We start from the raw sequence: 18988 nt of genomic DNA on the forward strand, positions 1-18988 counted from the left end.
GAAGCGAAAGAGAGCATCCAGAGGCAAATTCAAAACACATTTAAGTCTAACATGCTTCCTATGCATAGGAATCTTGTAAATAAACAAGTTCATGAAGAGCAAAGTAACAAGCATAGGAAGATAAAACAAGTATAGCTTGAAAAATTTCAGCACATAGAGAGGCATTTTAGTAACATGAAAATTTCTACAACCATATTTTCCTCTCTCATAATAACTTTCAGTAGCAACATGAGCAAACTCAACAATATAACTATCACATAAAGCATTCTTATCATGAGTCTCATGCATAAAATTGTTACTCTCCACATAAGCATAATCAATTTTATCAGTAATAGTGGGAGCAAATTCAACAAAGTAGCTATCATCATATATAGGAGGCATATTGTAATCATAATCAAATTTATCCTCCATAACAGGTGGCAACAAAAGACTACTATCATTATAATCATCATAAATGGGAGGCAAAGTATCATCAAAGAAAACTTTCTCCTCAATGCTTGGGGGACTAAATAGATCATGAAAACCAGCTTCCCCAAGCTTAGAACTTTCTATATTATTATCAACAATGGTGTTCAAAGCGTTCATACTAATATTACTACCAGCATGCAAATAAGATTCCATAGGTTTTTTAATTTTCGCATCAAACAATCCATGTTTTAAATCAGGAAATAGAATAAGAAGCTCATTCTTGTCCATTATGCCAAACTAGTGTAAACAAGAAACAAAAAGTTGCAATTGCAGGATCTAAAGGAAATAGCTTTGAGTACTTACAATGCGCCGGAAAATAGCTTGGTAGCTGAGGTCCGGAGTGTGAGTACCTTTTACCTTTCCTCCCCGGCAACGGCGCCAGAAAATAGCTTGATGTCTACTTCCCCCTCCTTTTCACTGTAGACGGTATTGGGCCTCCAAGAGCAGAGGTTTGTAGAACAGCGGCAAGTTTTCCCTTAAGTGGATCACCCAAGGTTTATCGAACTCGGGGAGGAAGAGGTCAAAGATATCCCTCTCATGCAACCACTGCAACCACAAAGCAAGAAGTCTCTTGTGTCCCCAACACACCAAATAGGTGCACTAGTTCGGCGAAGAGATAGTGAAATACGGGTGGTATGAATATATATGAGCAGTAGCAACGGTGCCGAGAAAATAGCTTGCTGGCGTGTAGTTGATGGTGGTAGTATTGCGACAGATAGTAACGCAGATAAAACAATAAACAAGCAGCGATAGCGATACTTAGGAACAAGGCCTAGGGATTACACTTTCACTAGTGGACACTCTCAACATTGATCACATAACGAACGGATAAATGCATACTCTACACTCTTGTTGGATGATGAACGCATTGCGTAGGATTACACGAACCCTCAATGCCGGAGTTAACAAGCTCCACAATTTGTTCATATTTAAGTAACCTTATAGTGTAAGATAGATCAAAAGACTATACCAAGTACTAACATAACATGCACACTGTCACCTTCATGCATATGTAGGAGGAATAGATCACATCAATATTATCATAGCAATAGTTAACTTCATAATCTACAGGAGATCATGATCATAGCATAAACCAAGTACTAACACGGTGCACACACTGTCACCTTTACACACGTGCGGGAGGAATAGAACTACTTTAATAACTTTGCTAGAGTAGCACATAGATAAATTGTGATACAAACTCATATGAATCTCAATCATGTAAAGCAGCTCATGAGATTATTGTATTGAGGTACATGGGAGAGATGAACCACATAGCTACCGGTACAGCCCCGAGCCTCGATGGAGAACTACTCCCTCCTCATGGGAGCAGCAGCGGTGATGAAGATGGCGGTGGAGATGGCAGCGGTGTCGATGGAGAAGCCTTCCGGGGGCACTTCCCCGCTCCGGCAGCGTGCCGGAACGGAGACTCCTGTCCCCGGATCTTGGCCTCGCGATGGCGGCGGCTCTGGAAGGTTTCTGTGGTTTTCGTCAATCGTATCAGGGTTTTCGCGACGGAGTCTTTAAATAGGCGAAGAGGCGGCGCCAGAGGGTCGAAGGGGTGCCCACACCATAGGGTGGCGCGGGCCCCCCCTGGCCGCGCCGGCCTAGGGTTTGGTGGGCCTATGCCCCCTCCCTGGTGGCTCTCGGGTGTTCTGGATGCTTCCGGGCAAAATAGGAACCTGGGCGTTGATTTCGTCCAATTCCGAGAATATTTCGTTACTAGGATTTCTGAAACCAAAAACAGCGAGAAAACAGAGCCGGCACTTCGGCATCTTGTTAATAGGTTAGTTCCAGAAAATGCACGAATATGACATAAAGTGTGCATAAAACATGTAGATAACATCAATAATGTGGCATGGAACATAAGAAATTATCGATACGTCGGAGACGTATCACTCCCTCACCCCCACCATGGCGGTGATACACACATTTGTCGGCTTCATTGACTACAAAGCCCACAGATGTCAAAGTTCTTTCGAACTTCTCATGCCATTGTTTGGGTGCTTGTTTAAGACCATACAAAGATTTCTTTAATTTACACACCTTTCTTTCTTGACCTTGTAGTACAAAACCATCAGGCTGTTCCATGTAAATTTCCTCGTCCAACTCTCCATTTAGGAAAGCCGTCTTAACGTCCATTTGATGAACGAGAAGACCGTGTGAGGCAGCCAATGACGAGTAGTACTCGGATGGTGGTCAATCTCGCCACGGGTGAGTAGGTATCGAAGAAATCTTCGCCTTCCTTTTGGGTATAGCCTTTGGCTACAAGCCGAGCCTTGTACTTCTCAATAGTACCATCAGCTCGAAGCTTCTTCTTAAATACCCATTTACATCCTACGGGTTTGCACCCATAAGGACGCTCGGATAACTCCCACGTTCCATTAGCCAAGATGGAATCCATCTCGCTTTGAACCGCTTCCTTCCGATGAGTCCGCATCGGGAGATGCGAGAGCTTCAAAGCAGATAGTGGGAGTATCATCCACAAGATACACAATGAAATCATTACCAAAAGACTTCGCAGTCCTTTGTCTCTTACTCCTTGTGGGAGCTTCATTGTCATCTTCATCAGAATCTGAACTCTCATCATCAGATTCCTCATCAGACTCCATAGGAGTTTCATGTATTGGATCGGATTCCCAACTAGACATGCCATGCATATCTCTCATAGGAAATATATCCTCAAAGAATGTAGCATCTCTTGATTCAAAGATGGTGCCAACATTCATGTCATCCACTCCAGATTTCACCACAAGAAATCTATAAGCAATGCTATGGGCAGCATAGCCAAGAAAGACACAGTCCACGGTTTTTGGTCCAAGCTTTCGTTCTTGGTGATTGGCAAATTCACTTTAGCCAAACAACCCCAAGTTCGTAGGTAGGAGAGTGTTGGTCTTTTCTTTTCCCATTCCTCATATGGGGTAATCTCTTTATTCTTGGTTGGAACACGGTTTAGGACATGACACGAAGTCAATATAGCCTCCCCCACCATTCCTTGGATAAACCCGAAACATCTAACATGGCGTTAACCAAATCTGTTAGAGTACGGTTTTTTCCTTTCCGCAATCCCATTGGATTGTGGGGAATTGGGAGGCGTCCTCTCATGGATTATACCATGTTTCGCACAGAATAAATTGAACTCATTAGAAAAGTACTCTCCACCACGATCGGACCGAACCGTTTTTATCTTTCTTTCAAGTTGATTCTCAACTTCAGCCTTATAGATTTTAAAGAAATCAAGAGCCTCATCTTTAGTTTTGAGGAGATACACATAACAATACCTAGTGGAATCATCAATCAAAGTCATGAAATATTTCTTTCCACCTTTTGTCAACTCACCATTCATCTCACATAGATCTGAATGTATGAGCTCTAGTGGTGCCAAGTTTCTTTCCTTCGCAGGTTTGTGAGGCTTGCGAGGCTGCTTTGCTTGCACACAAGCATGGCACTTAGAGCCTTTGACAAAGGTGAATTTCGGAATTAAACTCATATCAGCAAGCCGCGTCATACAATCGAAATTAACATGACAAAGTCGTGAATGACAAACATTAGTTTCATTAACACTAGTGCTTACATGGTTCACAACATTAGCACAGAAGTCTTCTAGAGAGAAGCGCAACATTCCCTCACACTCATATCCCTTTCCAACAAAAGTTCCATACTTAGACAGTACAACTTTATTGGACTCAAACACCAACTTAAACCCATCTTTCATAAGACGGGAGCCACTAACGAGATTCTTCTTGATGGAAGGGACATGCAACACGTTCTTCAGTTGCACGATCTTTCCCGAAGTAAACTTCAGATCTACCGTGCCAACAGCACGAACAGTAGCATGTAACCCATTCCCCATCATTACTGAGAAACCTCGGGCCTGATAAGAGGTAAACATGGAGATGTCAGCACACACATGAACATTAGCACCTGTATCAACCCACCATTCCGTGGGCTGAAACACCGAAAGAACAATAGGTAATATATTACCATACCCTGTAGTTCCTTCCTCTGTGTTGCCAATGACCATGCTGACAGAATTTGAGTTCTGTCCAGCTTGACATTTCTTTCCTTTGCGTTGTGGACAACGATTGGCCCAATGGCCAGTCTCGCCACACACCCAACAAGGATCTTTCTTCTCCGTTTTCCCCTTCTTCTTGAAGTTGGTAGTCCGGGAGACTCCCTTATTCTTTCCCTTGGACTTGTGGGCATTTTTCCGCACCATATTGGCAGCAGAACGTCCCTCGGTTCCTCCGAGTGTGTTTGTCTTTTGCCCTCGCCTTCTCCTCAACATCCAGAGAGCCCATGATATTCTCAACAGAAAACTCATGCCTCTGATGTTTCAGGGAAGTGGCAAAGTTCCTCCATGAAGGGGGAAGCTTAGCGACAATGCATCCCGCGACAAACTTGTCCGGTAGCACACACTTGAGGAGCTCAACTTCCTTTGCCATGATCTGTATCTCATGAGCCTGTTCTACTACAGATCGGTTCTCAACTATTCTGTAGTCATTGAACTGCTCCATAGCATACAGTTCACCTCCGGCATCGGCAGCACCAAACTTAGCGTCCGAGTGCATCCCACAGTTCCTTCCCATTTCGGATGTGCGGATAAGCATCAACCAACTTGTCTCCAAGCACACTTAGGACGGCACCCACAAAGATTACGGTGGCATCCCCGAACGCTTTATCCTCTTCGGGAGTAAGCGGACCTCCGGGAGTACCTTCCGCAACTCGATGCACGCCCATAGAAGTGAGCCACAAGAGGGTCTTACTCTGCCATCTCTTGAAATGAGAACCCGTAAACGGGCTCGGTTTAAGCGCAACGACAGAAACCAGACGGTGAAAATTGCCTAAGCATATAAGGTTTTTGGATTGTTAGATTATTAGGCAATTTCCGTGTGAGTTTAATTACCGAAAGCAACATTACAGATGCACAAGCATACTTAACCATACTCATCAGACTAAGCACATGCATCAGATCTGAACATGGAACAAGTAGCAGTGCAAGGTATGAGAGGAAAAGCACGTACATCGCGACCGGGAAGGTCGCACCAAGCAGCAGACACCACCACCACCATGGGTATTGTTGATGTCGCCCATGGTGTAGTCGGATCTGTCGATGAAGCGAGTCGGGTCGTCGAAGAAGAGGACGAACAAGTAGCGAGCGAGTCGCGCCGAGACGCTCCCCAAAAACCTTATCGCCCGTCTCCCGGTGCGGGATCTCAACGGACGGAGTTTCGGAGGCCTGCTCTCCCGGACGAGCCGTGCACGCGACGCCGGGATGGGGAAGACTAGAGAGTAGCACAGCAAAAGGAACTTCGCGAGAGAGATGGACTAGAGAGTTACGAGAACTGTGTATTTCTCTAGATCCGATCTCGTCTCCTTGTATAGCCCGGGAAGCCGACCCGACCCGACCGCGTTGACACGCGTAGGAAACCAGGGACACGCGGCGAACATGCACATGCAGGTTGACACGTACCCAACACAGTTGGTGCACCAAGCAAAAAGTTTAGGCTTCCTTGAGTGTGTCTCGAACTCGAGTCACGAAACACGACGTGCGTGCGTGACGAGGCGAGGCGGGGCGGGCGGAGGAGGAGGAGTGCGCGAGGGCTCTTTCTATTCTCACTCACTTGGAATGACTAGAACAGCAGCCCTTATATACCACTCCAACTCTCTCCCAACTAGCAATGTGGGACTAAACTTTGTCCCCCAAGGCTGTCCCAAGCTACCAACGTGATGGGCCTTGAGATTTCAGGAATTGTAGACTATATGGGCTGCCTTACTGGGCTGCAGCCCATCTACATTCAACATCTTCCTCCCGGCAAGCCACCGAGTTTGGACTCAAGACTCTAAAAGAGGGGCTAATATGGAGGATTGGGATTGGCGAGAAAATAAATATGTGGAGAGATAATTGGGTCCCAAGAGATTTCAACCTTAAAATTATGCCGGGTAAATCAAATTCCAGAGTTAGCAAAGTAAATCAGTTCCTCATCCCAGCAGGTGGAATGAAGGGTTCGTTAAGAAAATCTTGGATAATCTAACAAAAGCTTCCTGCCCAAATGTGCGACGAATGTGTGGCTTGGCACTATGAACGATCTGGATTGCTCTCTGTTAAAAGTACTTACAAACTAGCTTACAATATCCACTATGGCACTAGTTGGCTTGCAAAGGGGAAGTACTAGCTCGGACAACACAAGGAATATGTCGAAAATAATCTAGTATGCTCCGGTCCCTAACAAAGTAAGGATTTTGGTTGAAGAGCAGCACGTGATAACCTGGCAATAACAAGAAACAAGTTCAGAAGAACTTCAGAAGTTGACAGCACCTGCAAAATCTGCGGCACGGTGGAAGAAGACAACTACCACACCTTCGTAAGTCGTACCATGGCCAGGCGTTGAGAGAAGACATGAAGAAACACTGGGATCTCCTGATGGCACGAGCTTGTGCTCCTGGCTAAATGCAATGCTTTGCAAAGAGGACTTTTTTTTTTTTTTGAGAATTCGGCAGGTGAGTTGCTCGATATCATTCTTTTGTTGTTGTGGAGATCCTGAGTCCTGGCACAGTGGCACCTGAGGTGCGACGTCATCATCATACATGAAAAAGGCAAAGAGACTATCACCAACTCTGCTCCTTTCTTCTCAGCTATGTAGGATGCATGTAGGATCCTGAACCCATCACCAACAATGATAAAGGTAAAACAAAAAAAAGGTCTACAGTTTTATAAACTTTTTTTGAGATCACAGTTTTATAAACTAACAATGTAATCTGTTCCCACCTGCGGAGAGAGAAATCAAATAGGTGTCGACCCAGCGTTCCGACCTTCTTCAGGAGAAGCTGCCATTGATATGGTTGCATGAGACCATCACCGAACTACCAGAGTGGCAGCGAGTTTGGTCATAGAAAATTGTTTAGACGCACAAGAAGCTGAAGCAGGAGCAATACTTGAAGGGCTAAGAGCATCTCCAGCCGCGTCCCCCTAACCGTCCCCCAAACCGCGCCGGATTGAGCGTTTGGGGGACGTGTTTCGTTCGTGCCGCGTTTGGGGGACGTCGCTTCCCAGTCGCGTCCCCCAAACAAAATTTCGCAAATTTTAAACTTAACTAGATTCGATTAGATTCGTCCAAACTTACATAGATTCGAACGAAATTTTACTAACTTTAAACTAAACCTAATCTAGAACCACTTGCGGCGGCCGGAGGCGTCGTAGTACTGCTGGAAGTTGTACATGTCGTCGGTGACGACCTCCTGCTTGACGCGCTCGTCGACGGGCTCGTCCTTCACCAAGCCGCTTGGTCCTGCCTCGCCGTCGTCGGTGAGGTCCGCCAGCGGCTTGCCGGAGTCGCGGATGGACATGGCGATCGCCGCGTCCCGGTCGCCCCTCCGAGCGTCCTTGTCGTCCATGGACGCCAAGAACGCCGCCCGCAGCCCCGGGCAGTCCTCGGGGTCGTCGCTGCTGGCGATAAGCCGCTCGCTGCCGCTCGTACTCCGCCGGTAGCGCCGCCTTCGACGCTTCCTTCGGCTCCTCCTTCACCTCCGGCCGGGATGAGGAGGGCGCCGCCGCGCCTCCCTTACCGCCGCCCGCCGCCGCTGCCGCCACGCCTCGTGTTGACGGGCGTCGCCGGCTCCTCCTTGACCTCCCGTTTGGGGACGGTGTAGGGCGCCGACCGGTACGACGAGGACGGCGTCGATCGCGCCGGTCCCGAGGAAGAAGAGTGCGAGGAGGACGAGTACGTCGTCCTCCTCGGCTGCCATTGAGGAGACGGCGGCGGCGACGACGGCATCTCCGGCCTGGGAGCGCCGTTGCGGAGGCCGCGGATGACGTTCTCGAGGGTGCGCCCGGAACGCCCCGGAACGGGCGCGGCCTTCCTGTTCCGAGCTTGTTGGGGCCGCCGACGAGGTTGTCGGTGCTGTGCATCTCGACGTCGTGCTCGCCCGGAAGTACGTCGTCCACCGGCGTCGTTGTCGTTGACCGCCCATGTCGGATCCAACCGCTCCTCGGCGGTGAGTTGAGCCCGACGGGCCTTGATGGCGTCCCTCCATTGGTCCGTGCGCGGCTCGGCGGCGGCGGAACGCCAATGCCGTTCACGGCCATCTTCCGGCCCGCCGCCGCGCGGCGGCCGCATGTCCGGCGGGGCCGGATGCCGGGCGTGGTACAGCGCCCACGCCTCCGCCACGGTGAGGCTGCCGCGGCCGAAGCCGTTCGCCGCGGCGATCTTGCGGGAGGACGAGCTCGACATTTTTTGAGCGGCGAGGAGAAGATCTGGGAGGGGTGAGGCGGCGGCGACGAGAAGGATTATGAGCGGCGAGAACTGCAGGGCGTCTTAAAACAGCGGCGACAGCGGGTGGTTGCACACAATAACTCTGGCGCGGACGGCCACGCGGCCATGCACGACGAGACGCGTCCTCGCGTCGCTCGGGAAAACAGGGACGCCATTAACATCGCTTGACCAAAGGTAGGCGACGGGGTTTTAGCCTTCCGTGCCGCCGACGGGTCGGCCCCGCCACTCCCCGCCTCGCTTTCGTTGTGTCCGGCGTCCCCGGTGCGTCCCCCGTGGGACGGGGACGGGCTCGGGGCGCCGGACACCGTATCGGGCCGCGCCGGACAAAAATGGGCTTTGGGGGACGCGGCTGGAACGCTTTTTTTGTCCGGCGCGCCCCAAATCCATTTGGGGGACGGTTTGGGGGACGCGACTGGAGATGCTCTAACGACAAGAGTCAACTACTCCCTCCGTTACTAAAAAAGCTTCGCAACTTTTTCTAAATACGGATGAATCTATAGATAATAGATAAAACATGTCTATGTACCTTCGGATCTAGACGAAGTTAGGAAGATTCTTTAGGAACGGAGGGAGTGCGATATTAACCCGTCGTCGCTGGAGTTGGACTGCGCAGCCGAAGTTGCAGCTTCAAACCGCCTATGTGCTGATACTTCCAGCCAGGTGCTGGAGTAGGGGTCTATGCTGGGGCACCTACAGAGATACTTCTAGACTTTCAGGGTACTCTAGAAAAAGCAACGGAGCATCTCATATTCTAGCTAAGCTAGCGTCAGATTCTGGAATTAGCAATGTGTGGTTGGCTCGGCTGTCTTAGCTATGTATGATCAGAATTTGGTAAACGATGAAGTCATTAATATATAAGCTATTGCCCCTCCAAAAAATGCGTGCCATATTTTTATGGAAGGTAGAGTTATGCTTCAAGATTATACCCTTATCCCTAACGATAGGAGCAGAGAGCAGCAAACACCTACATACTGACACTAGTTTCTCACATTACATTCAAACACACCAGTTATTCTCTCCTAGCCATGATCCATTGACTGAACTCATCTAGAATCCTTGATGAGAGACTCTGCTCAGAAAGCTGCAGTCCTCTGTCATGTTCAGGCGAAGGAAGCGCAGGCATGCCAAACTGGCCTTGCATACACGCATTGCATGAAGATGTGTCCCCTTCCTCTTCCTTGAGGTATACAAAGAACGCTGCAAGTTGCTCCTACAATACATGTCTGAAGCGACGGCTGGTAGTCCAAATCCTTTAGATAGCTACCTCGAAGGGAATTCATCCTTTCTGCAGCATCTCGTAAGTAGATCTGGTTGAGTGTTGATGCGAGGGTGACCAACAGACCAAGGCCAGGTGAATTCAACATGAAACTCATTGAGCTTAGTTCTCGAAACCACGACCCAAAGTTGAACACACTGAATCAGTTGCAATGTCAGTTACCCATCTACAGCACTGCTCTTGCATTGCAATTCCTGGTATTTCCGTAAGTAGATATTGGAGCCATCATGCACCCTGATCTTGATGAGACTGTCGAACACACGCTGACACCATGATGTCTTTAGGCATGGCTAGGCATTGCCAAGGTCCCATAGGAGGAAAGCGCTCCTACTTAGACACTCCCATCTGAGTGGCTAAGCAAAAACACTGAAGTCTCAGATTCTTGACTCCTAGGCCATCAAAGCAGTGTGGTTTGCAATGCATACTTGGTGCCCAGCAACTAAGCACTGCCCGCCACTGAATTCATCTGTTGCTGCCGAGAAAAATGCACGCTGTCATAGTATCTGTTCTGCAATCAGTAAGTGATGTATTAAGCCCATCTGTCAGGCTGCCAGGCTGGCATAAATGCAGCAACTGAATCCAACATTGGCTGCCGTTGTGCTTTTGTTAGAGGCCTCAGTGCTAACTGAAGTCCTAGATATCACATAGGAAAGTTCTTCAAAGACAGTTCAACACTAGACTCACCAGTTTGTTGAATATAATTGTCTAGCACTCCTCCATCAGATCGGTCTTTTGGTTGAACTGGCTAGTGCATGTTTACATGGTATCAGAGCTACAAGATCCTGGGTTTAAATCCTAGCTAACGTGGTATTTAAAATAAATATTTGCGGCCTTCCTAATTTTTTTTTGAAGGATACACGTCTAAGGCCCGTGCAAGACCAAAAAAAAGGCCCACCGGCTTATACGTGAGGGGAGGTGTTGAATATAATTGTCTAGCACTCCTTCATCAGATTGATCTTTTGGTTGAACTGACTAGTGCATGCAATTTCACATGGTATCATACCTACAAGGTCCTGGGTTCAAATCCTAACCAACGCGGTATTTAAAATAAATATTTGCGGCCTCCTAAAAAAAATTGAAGGATACATGTCTAAAAACCGTGCGAGACAAAAAAAAAGGCCCACCGGCTTAGACGTGAGGGGAGGTGTTGAATATAATTGTCTAGCATTCCTCCATCAGATCGGTCTTTTGGTTGAACCGGGCATGCAATTTCACACACTTCACCATCCTGTTCATCTTATCAGGGTTGCAGACGGATTTATTGTACCTAGTTGACACGCAGCCCTGATGCACGCTGCCAAGATGCATTGCACCGATTCCAACTCCGTTGCATGGGCTTCACAAACAGCACAGCGTCATCGGCAAAGATGGAAACTCGGTGTGTAGCAGAGCACCCAGCCAGGCCTGAGGAGAGGTTTACTTCCGTTGCTTTCCTGATCAAGGCTATGAGAACCTCCATGCCTAACCACAAACAGCACTGGCGAGATCAGATCCCCCTGGAGGAGCCCACTCGCATGGATAATTTTCTGCCAAGGACTTGCATTGACTGAGATTCTGTTGCTAGCTGTTTGTAATTGTGAAACAACAACACTTCATACATAGAAGTTCTTTAGTTCTACGGGCAAGAAAAATCCTGCTCTAGATGTGCAACATATGGTTTTTATTCGACTATTGGAGATGACTTCACCCAGGAGGAGGTAACAAATACTTAGGTTGCAACAGTGAACAGACATGACAGAATTATCGAATCTGGCGAAAGATTTGCCAGTTCGCAACTACGCGTGTTTTATAATAAACAGTGTCCTCGCCAGAGATGAGTAGAAATGACACTTTGCAGTCACAAACTGTAAAAGAAATGCAGCAACTTGATACAGGCCATGAACAATGATGCCGTGCAGATTCAGACAAATATCATAACTGCAGAGATCAAAGCTTACGGAATCATCTTGAGCGCCCAGTTTCAGTGGCCGATCCTCCTAACCTAATCATATTAGACGTTGAATCAAGAGATTCTAACTAAACTAGAGCCCATGTACTTTACTCACTTGTGAAGCAACGAGGTTGGACTCTAAACTTATTTTACAAAGTTTTGGATAGCAGCAGTTCTAGTATCAAGGACCCTCGCTGCATCATTCTTCTTGCTATCTCATATATTGTACAACTCAAGAAGCAAGTTTGTGGTGCTTCACTTGATCAGTTGCCGTTGCAACATGCGCAGCATGGACTACAACATGTCCAGAAATCCTGTAGATCAGCAGCACAAGAGCTGCAGGTTCAAGGCCCTGGTACTACTTCTCATCGTTGCCACGAACACTGCCTCCGTCCTCCTCTTCTCCGACGCCAGCTCTGTAATCGAAATTCGCTTTGGTGAGCGCCACCAGCGCATGCCCTTCTGGAGCTCAGATAAGATGTCTCTCCTCGACTTAAACATTACAGAGTACGCCCTGTCCGCGAGCCATGACGAGCTCGTGCACCTGCACAACCGCCTCACCATGGCCAACTCCCTCGTCGACATGCTCCTTGGCAACAGAGCCAATGCCAGCAACAATTTTGCTTCCGGGGATGAGCAGAAGCAAGTGGCGGCCGATAGGGAGCTTACCAGCGAGCTCAAGCTGGCCGTTGGCCCCCACAAGCTGCCATTGGGCTACATGCGGAACCTGGGAACCGACGAGTTGTTCCCGACACTGGGGCAAGCTTGCCGCCATTTCCCGGATGAGCTGAAGCGCTACATGAACTACCAGCCTGGCGGTGAGTGCCCGTCCGACGAGCAGTTCGCGCAGCAGCTTATGCTCAAGGGATGTGAGCCACTGCCACGGCGGCGTTGCCGGCCAAGATCACCTGCAGGGTACGTCGAGCCGACGCCGCTACCAGCAAGCCTGTGGTCCATTCCGCCAGACACCAGCATCGTATGGGATGCTTACACGTGCAAGAACTACTCCTGCCTGGTGAACCGTGGCAAGACCAATGGTTTCTACGACTGCAAAGACTGCTTCGACTTGCTCCACGGCCGGGAGAAGAACCGGTGGACGCGCGACACCGACGCACTCAACTACTCAATCGACACCGTGCTTGCAACAAGGCCGAATGGCACGGTGCGCATTGGGCTCGACATCGGCGGCGGGTCTGGCACGTTCGCTGCACGGATGCAGGAGCGTGGGGTGACCGTGGTGACCACATCTATGAACTTCGACGGCCCGTTCAACAGCTTCATTGCGTCACGAGGTCTTGTGCCCATGCACCTCAGCATCGCGCACCGGCTGCCCTTCTTCGACAACACGCTCGACATCGTGCACTCCATGCATGTGCTCAGCCACTGGATCCCGGACCTGATCCTTGAGTTTGCATTGTTTGACATCTACAGGGTGCTGAGGCCTGGAGGATTGTTCTGGCTTGACCACTTCTTCTGCATTGGCACACAGATGAACACGACGTATGTGCCCATGTTCGAACGGATTGGTTTCAACAAGGTGCGGTGGAATGCCGGCCGGAAGCTAGACCGGGGCATCAAGTTGAACGAGTGGTACCTCTCTGCGCTGCTCAAGAAGCCGCGTACCTAGATGGCAATCTGAAGTACAAAAGCCTGGTATGCCAAACTATGATACACACTTCAGAGTCAGGAATTTTTTTACTTTCTGACATTACACTCCAGTAATTTCACCATGATCCAGGGCATTCAACCAGAGAACAAGTAAATCAAAGCAATGTATTCATGCCAGTAAAATTAGTGGTGTAAGGGATACTCATCAAGAACCTCAAAATCGACATGATCGCTTCGACTTATTCTCAGACATCATCTACAGTGAATATCTTTTCCCGTGGTCTACATATCAGAATCGCAAAACAGGCAATGCCATTTGGAATTTCTCTTTGTTTGTATGATTATATGGTATGACTAGAGCATTGTGCATTCAATCCTATATTTTTCTTTCAACAGAAAAGACTAAATGCCTACCTTATTTAGGGAGGATCACACCTCCAATCCACTCACAGCTTCTCCCCTTCCGCCTCTGTTTCGATCTTCTCTGTCACAGACGCTGACTCTGCCTCAGCTTCTGTTTCCCCATCCGCCTCTGTTTCCGTCTTCTCCGTCATGGGTTCTGCCTCTGTCATGGGCTCGGCCTCTGGCTCTACTTCTGAGACCGGCATTGTGAAATTAGTGACGAATTTGTCGCCGGCGATCAGCTGGCAGCGCTCGAGCATGGATTCCGACTCCGCCGCCCTGCCTAGAACAGAGTACAGCACGCCCTGGCAGAACAGGGGCCGGTAGTCGCTTGGGTCCTCCCGCGCGAGCTCCTCGAAGGCGGCGATCGCCTCGTCCACCTTGCCGTCCACGAAGAGCGCCTGCGCGGCGAGGAGGCGGGCGCAGTGCTCGCCGACCCCGGCGGCGGAGAGGCGGGCCAGCGCGGCCTCCGCGCCGCCGAAACGGGAGAGGGCGGCGGTCTCGACGATGAGCTTCTCGAAGGGGTGGGACTCGGAGTCGTCCTGGACGGCGTCATCGGGTGAGACGGTGGCGGTGAGGGCGGGGGGAGGGGGCGGGGAGGGCGTGCAGGCGATGGCCGGGGAGGTGGCCGCGAGGAGGACCGCGGCGGAGGCGGCGAGGCGGAGGGAGGAGATGAGGAGGTGGGGGGAGACCGAATTGGAGCTGGCGGCGGTGGCTTTGACAACCGTCGGGAGATCGTGCCGTCGTCGGGAGGGGAAGGCGATGGCGAAGGGGCTGCGGATGGAGGATGCGCCGGCGAGGAAGGCCATGGCGGCGGCTAGGGTTTGCGGCGCGGAGATTGCCAAGGTTTGAGTTTGCAAGCGACGAACGAACAGGGGTGGTGGAGCAACGGCGGAGTTTGGTTTGGTGGAGAAAAGAATTGAAATTTGGGTTGGTACGTTTGTTAGCAGCCTCGTGGTAGGTGGCACCACGCCTACCACTATTCTGTTCACTGCTCTACAGACTTGATGGGATGGATGGAGAAAAACATGACCAAAAACAGAACATGAAACACCAAGATCAAACCAAAAAAAAATGAAAGAAAAGACCAAACACTAAGTTGGGTAACATATAATTTCATTTAAATTTTAGAAATTTTTACAGGAGAGTTTGAACGGAATTTAAACCAAACACTAATCTAAACCTAGCCTACTCGTCGTCGTAGTGCATCATCATGAGGCCCGGCATGTCATCCAAATCAGCGGAATGGCCATGTGGCAGCAGCTGCGTCGTGACCTTTGCGTAGGGCGGCCCAGTAGCCCGGCGTGTTCGCTGGGTAGTTTGGATCATGCAAATGCGAGGGGATCTCCTAGCCGTTGGAATGAAAAAGCCGACATAGCCATCCTCCTGTGGCTCCAGCTTTTGGGGAAGCAGAACGTCGGAGTGGATGAAAGGTCAAGATGTCGCATCAAGATGGTGAATAAGTGTTTTAAAAATATTACACATTTAGATTGAAAGAATGCAAAAATAAACTACTCATTCAGTTCCAAGCGCAAAGCCTAAAAATACTAGGTTCAACTAAGGGCCTCTTTGTTTTTTGTTTGGGCTTTGTCATGGCGCTGAGGCAGTTTTCTTTTGTTGTTTGCCTGAACTTTGCAAATCTGATGTGCGTGAATCATGATATTTTTGAATGTTGATCAAACAGCTATATTGTGGTAATTGTTTTTTCGTTTGGTACTATTAAATGTTTCTTGAGAAACAAAAAGCAATGTACTTTAGAAGTTTAATGTTGTTTGATCCACCATCTACTCTGTACCCTCTCAGATTTTCTGTTCTACTCCCTCCGGTCGGTTTAAATTGACACAGGTGGTGCGCATACAGAAGGCAGACTCATGTGTTAAGCAGCATCAATTAAATAGGAACGGAGGTGGTACAATACAGGTCCGTGAGGAATTTTGCTTGCTCATGTTTGATTTCTAATAATAATAGTTATTAACGAGAATAATTACACGAAATTAGCACCTTGAACTACAAAGGTTAGCGGCTACAGGAGGTAAGGTTACGTGTAGATTTCAGATCTCATAGCTATACACATTTTGAACGAGGGTTAAAAACATAGGGTAGCCTTTGTCGACTCTCGGGGTTGCAATGCTGCAGAATCTCTAATTTCAGATGATAAGAATACCACGCCTTAATCTCTAGCCGCTGCTCAGGGGATGATAATGTGAGAGACGTAGTTTCGAAGGGATTCTCCTCAGAATGAACAGCACAAGAGCTGACGGAAGAATTTCAACAAGCTGTGGAAAAAGGGGTAACAGCAAGTTAGAGCTATGAAACAAACCTGAATTTGAAGTTCAGACTAGGAAAGACTAAAATAAGGAGATGACTCCATGATTGTATGGGTTACACATACCAAGTAATAGAAAAAATTCAGAATTGGATGGTAAAGAACATCCAGATCAGCTTCTTTGTCGAAAGCATCGAAACACATCTGTAAAAAAGCAAAAGCGTATTACAAAAATTGTGTGAAATGAAGTAATGGACTCGGAATAGTGTTTGACTATTAGAGGACAGAAATCCTTACCATTACACATCGTGCCAAAAAACAGCAGGAACATATAGCGGCGACTTTGCCAACCTCGCTCAACTTTTGTTGCCTCCCTTTAGACTCGATAGGGAAACGTTTTAACATGAGGAATAGTCTGCCAATCAAATCAGGAGCACATGAATACAACTTATAATGTGATATTACAGTTATATTACTTGCCACTAAAATAGATATATCTACAGTTAAAACGTGTCAAGATACATCTATATAAGTGTCAACTAATATGAATCGGAGGGAGTAATAGAAACCCTGAACTAATGCAGATAGTCTAAAGTACTAAACAAACTAAACTGCCTGATTAGTTTAACTGAAAACATGATCCAAATGCATGACAGTTTAAACTTTCTTAAGAGACATCGATTGTTCTTCTTAATCTTACCTCCCTCCATAAAGCAGAAAACCCAGAGCAGCAGAAAAGGACAGGCCCGCAATGAATAACTTTGAAAGGATAAGCATAGATGGATTTGGATTCAACCACAGTAATACCCACACCAAAACCTGAAGAAGTAAATATACGTGAGTATATTGAGACAAGGCAGTCTAATAGTGACTGAATACACGAATAAACACGGATAACCAGAAGAATAAATGAAGTAGAACTCAGGTAGAGCAGATACATGAGAGGTCATATTGAATTTTTTAAAAAGTCAACCATCAAGACTGCAAGGAAAGATGAATGAAGGACTAACATTATTACTATTTTTCTTTTTCAGATATGAGCTAGCAATAGCATGTGTATCTTTGTTCAGAAAAAAAGAAAGAGAAGAGTGTATCCTCGTTTTCCATGTTGTACGGAGTTCATTCTCAGAAACAAATGTTGTAGGGAGAATTCACATTTAATTCTTATAATGGAATTCCCCAGTCCAAAAAAAAGAACAAATATGATCAGCCTGACACATGTAATATTGTCTAGCAGAAACAAACCCTATGACAGTTGCACAAACTTAACAAGCAATACAGAATTACAGTGAACCTGCCTTACCTGTAATGCATAGATGACAGCATTAATGGTGTAGAAACCAGATCTGAGGCCATCAGTGTCTAGACCACGTGCTTGATAAGATATTTCGGCCCAGAAAAGTGCCAACATTGCATAGGTAGTGAAGAATGCAAGCCCCGGCAGATCAAGAATAACATGCTGAAAGATCTGATACACAAAAAACATGGGGAAAATAACCCTGGTCAATCAAATTGAAAGCATTATTTCAATGGCAGAAAATAGCGAATGAATACAAACCTCAGGGTTCACTAGTTGCACTTGGCGACGGAAAGCAAAGATAGAACACCTTGCTGCAGATTAATTAACAAGAGAGTAAAGTTCAGAATCTCGAGATATACATGAGTTCGCAAATTGTACCCCAGTTGAGACTGAAGCATGTATATACCTCCATTAACCACGAAATTGAGGAATTGGAAGACCTTTTGTGTTGTCCATCCATATTCAGGAACTCTGTGCTGTATCCTGGCAACTTGGATCTGCACATATGGCTTGCTGTTAGTATCGCCTTCTCTTCCTAAGTAAATTTATTCATCAAAACTGTGAAACGTGACATGTGCACTCTCCAACAAGTATAAACCTTACTATCTGAGGTATTTATTGTCTTTTTTTGCAAGGAACCAATGTATTATTTGCAGTTCACTTATATAAATTTAAGCATAAATTAGACGTGATACACACATTCTTATCCAGCAAGGTTTTCATGGATTAGAAACATATAAGCATAGCAATAAACACAAGCACTTGTCCAACTATCCATATGCCGAATCACAATTTTCTCCTTGATGGATCTAAAGGTATGTACTAGTATTCTATTCGTCGTCCCTCATTGCCAGCTTTCACAAGGTTCGGATGCATAACACAGCCACAAAGCTGATGAAACCCCTCTTTATTCCCAAGTGAAATCGCTGTTTGTGAAGTGCGACATCACAAATTTATTCGCGCACCTACCGAATAGTCAGTATAATCAACCCTTTATTCCCCTGCCTTGGCATCGGGGCACCAACCTAGCAGTAGGAGGACAGATAAGTTAGAAGATGCTTACGAAGGAGGAAGCCGCGACGAGGCCGTAGAGGATGCCGAGGGCCCAGAAGATGCCGTCCTGCCACGCCGGCGAGCCGTTCACGTGCTCCCACCACCCCGCCAGGGCCGGCGGCAGGGCAATCGGCGCCGGCGCTGCCGCCGCCATCGCCATCGCCGCCGGGGCTGCACGGAGATTCCCTCAAAAAGGAGACGAAAGGCTTTCCTCTCCGGGCAGAAATTTTGGTTGGCTCAAGAAATCTGGTTGCGGCGCCGACGTGGATTTGTAGGGACGGCTCGCGTCGCTCGAACAGGACTCGGGAGGTGTTTGGTAGCGGTGCGGCCGCGCTCCGGTTATATTTGCGCCTGCGTTCTTGGCCAGAATTGGGACTCCGAGTCCGCGACGAAACGCTGCTGTAGCTTGGCT

The 18988-nt window shown here is 47.9% G+C and overlaps 3 protein-coding genes across 3 annotated transcripts; 1 reads left to right on the plus strand and 2 right to left on the minus strand.

Annotated features, from left to right (window-relative positions):
* Nucleotides 1–12236: 12236 nt before the first annotated feature.
* On the plus strand, nucleotides 12237–13574 carry LOC124690186 (probable methyltransferase At1g29790). The gene has a single exon (XM_047223605.1). The coding sequence runs from the start codon at nucleotides 12237–12239 to the stop codon at nucleotides 13572–13574; it is 1338 nt and encodes a 445-aa protein (XP_047079561.1).
* Nucleotides 13575–14001: 427 nt separating this feature from the next.
* Nucleotides 14002–14837, minus strand: LOC124690187. The gene has a single exon (XM_047223606.1). It carries the CDS (start codon nucleotides 14764–14766, stop codon nucleotides 14002–14004), a length of 765 nt encoding a protein of 254 aa, XP_047079562.1. The 5' UTR covers nucleotides 14767–14837.
* Nucleotides 14838–15882: 1045 nt separating this feature from the next.
* Nucleotides 15883–18753, minus strand: LOC124687368 (tobamovirus multiplication protein 3-like). Its single transcript, XM_047221158.1, has 8 exons — nucleotides 18587–18753; nucleotides 17930–18020; nucleotides 17782–17834; nucleotides 17527–17691; nucleotides 16924–17042; nucleotides 16521–16638; nucleotides 16350–16427; nucleotides 15883–16233 (listed from the first exon to the last, which is right to left on the minus strand). Exons 1-8 carry the CDS (start codon nucleotides 18734–18736, stop codon nucleotides 16135–16137), a joined length of 873 nt encoding a protein of 290 aa, XP_047077114.1. The 5' UTR covers nucleotides 18737–18753; the 3' UTR covers nucleotides 15883–16134.
* Between the last annotated feature and the right edge of the window lie 235 nt (nucleotides 18754–18988).

This window comes from Lolium rigidum, chromosome 2, assembly GCF_022539505.1.
Source record: "Lolium rigidum isolate FL_2022 chromosome 2, APGP_CSIRO_Lrig_0.1, whole genome shotgun sequence".
NCBI lineage: Eukaryota > Viridiplantae > Streptophyta > Magnoliopsida > Poales > Poaceae > Lolium > Lolium rigidum.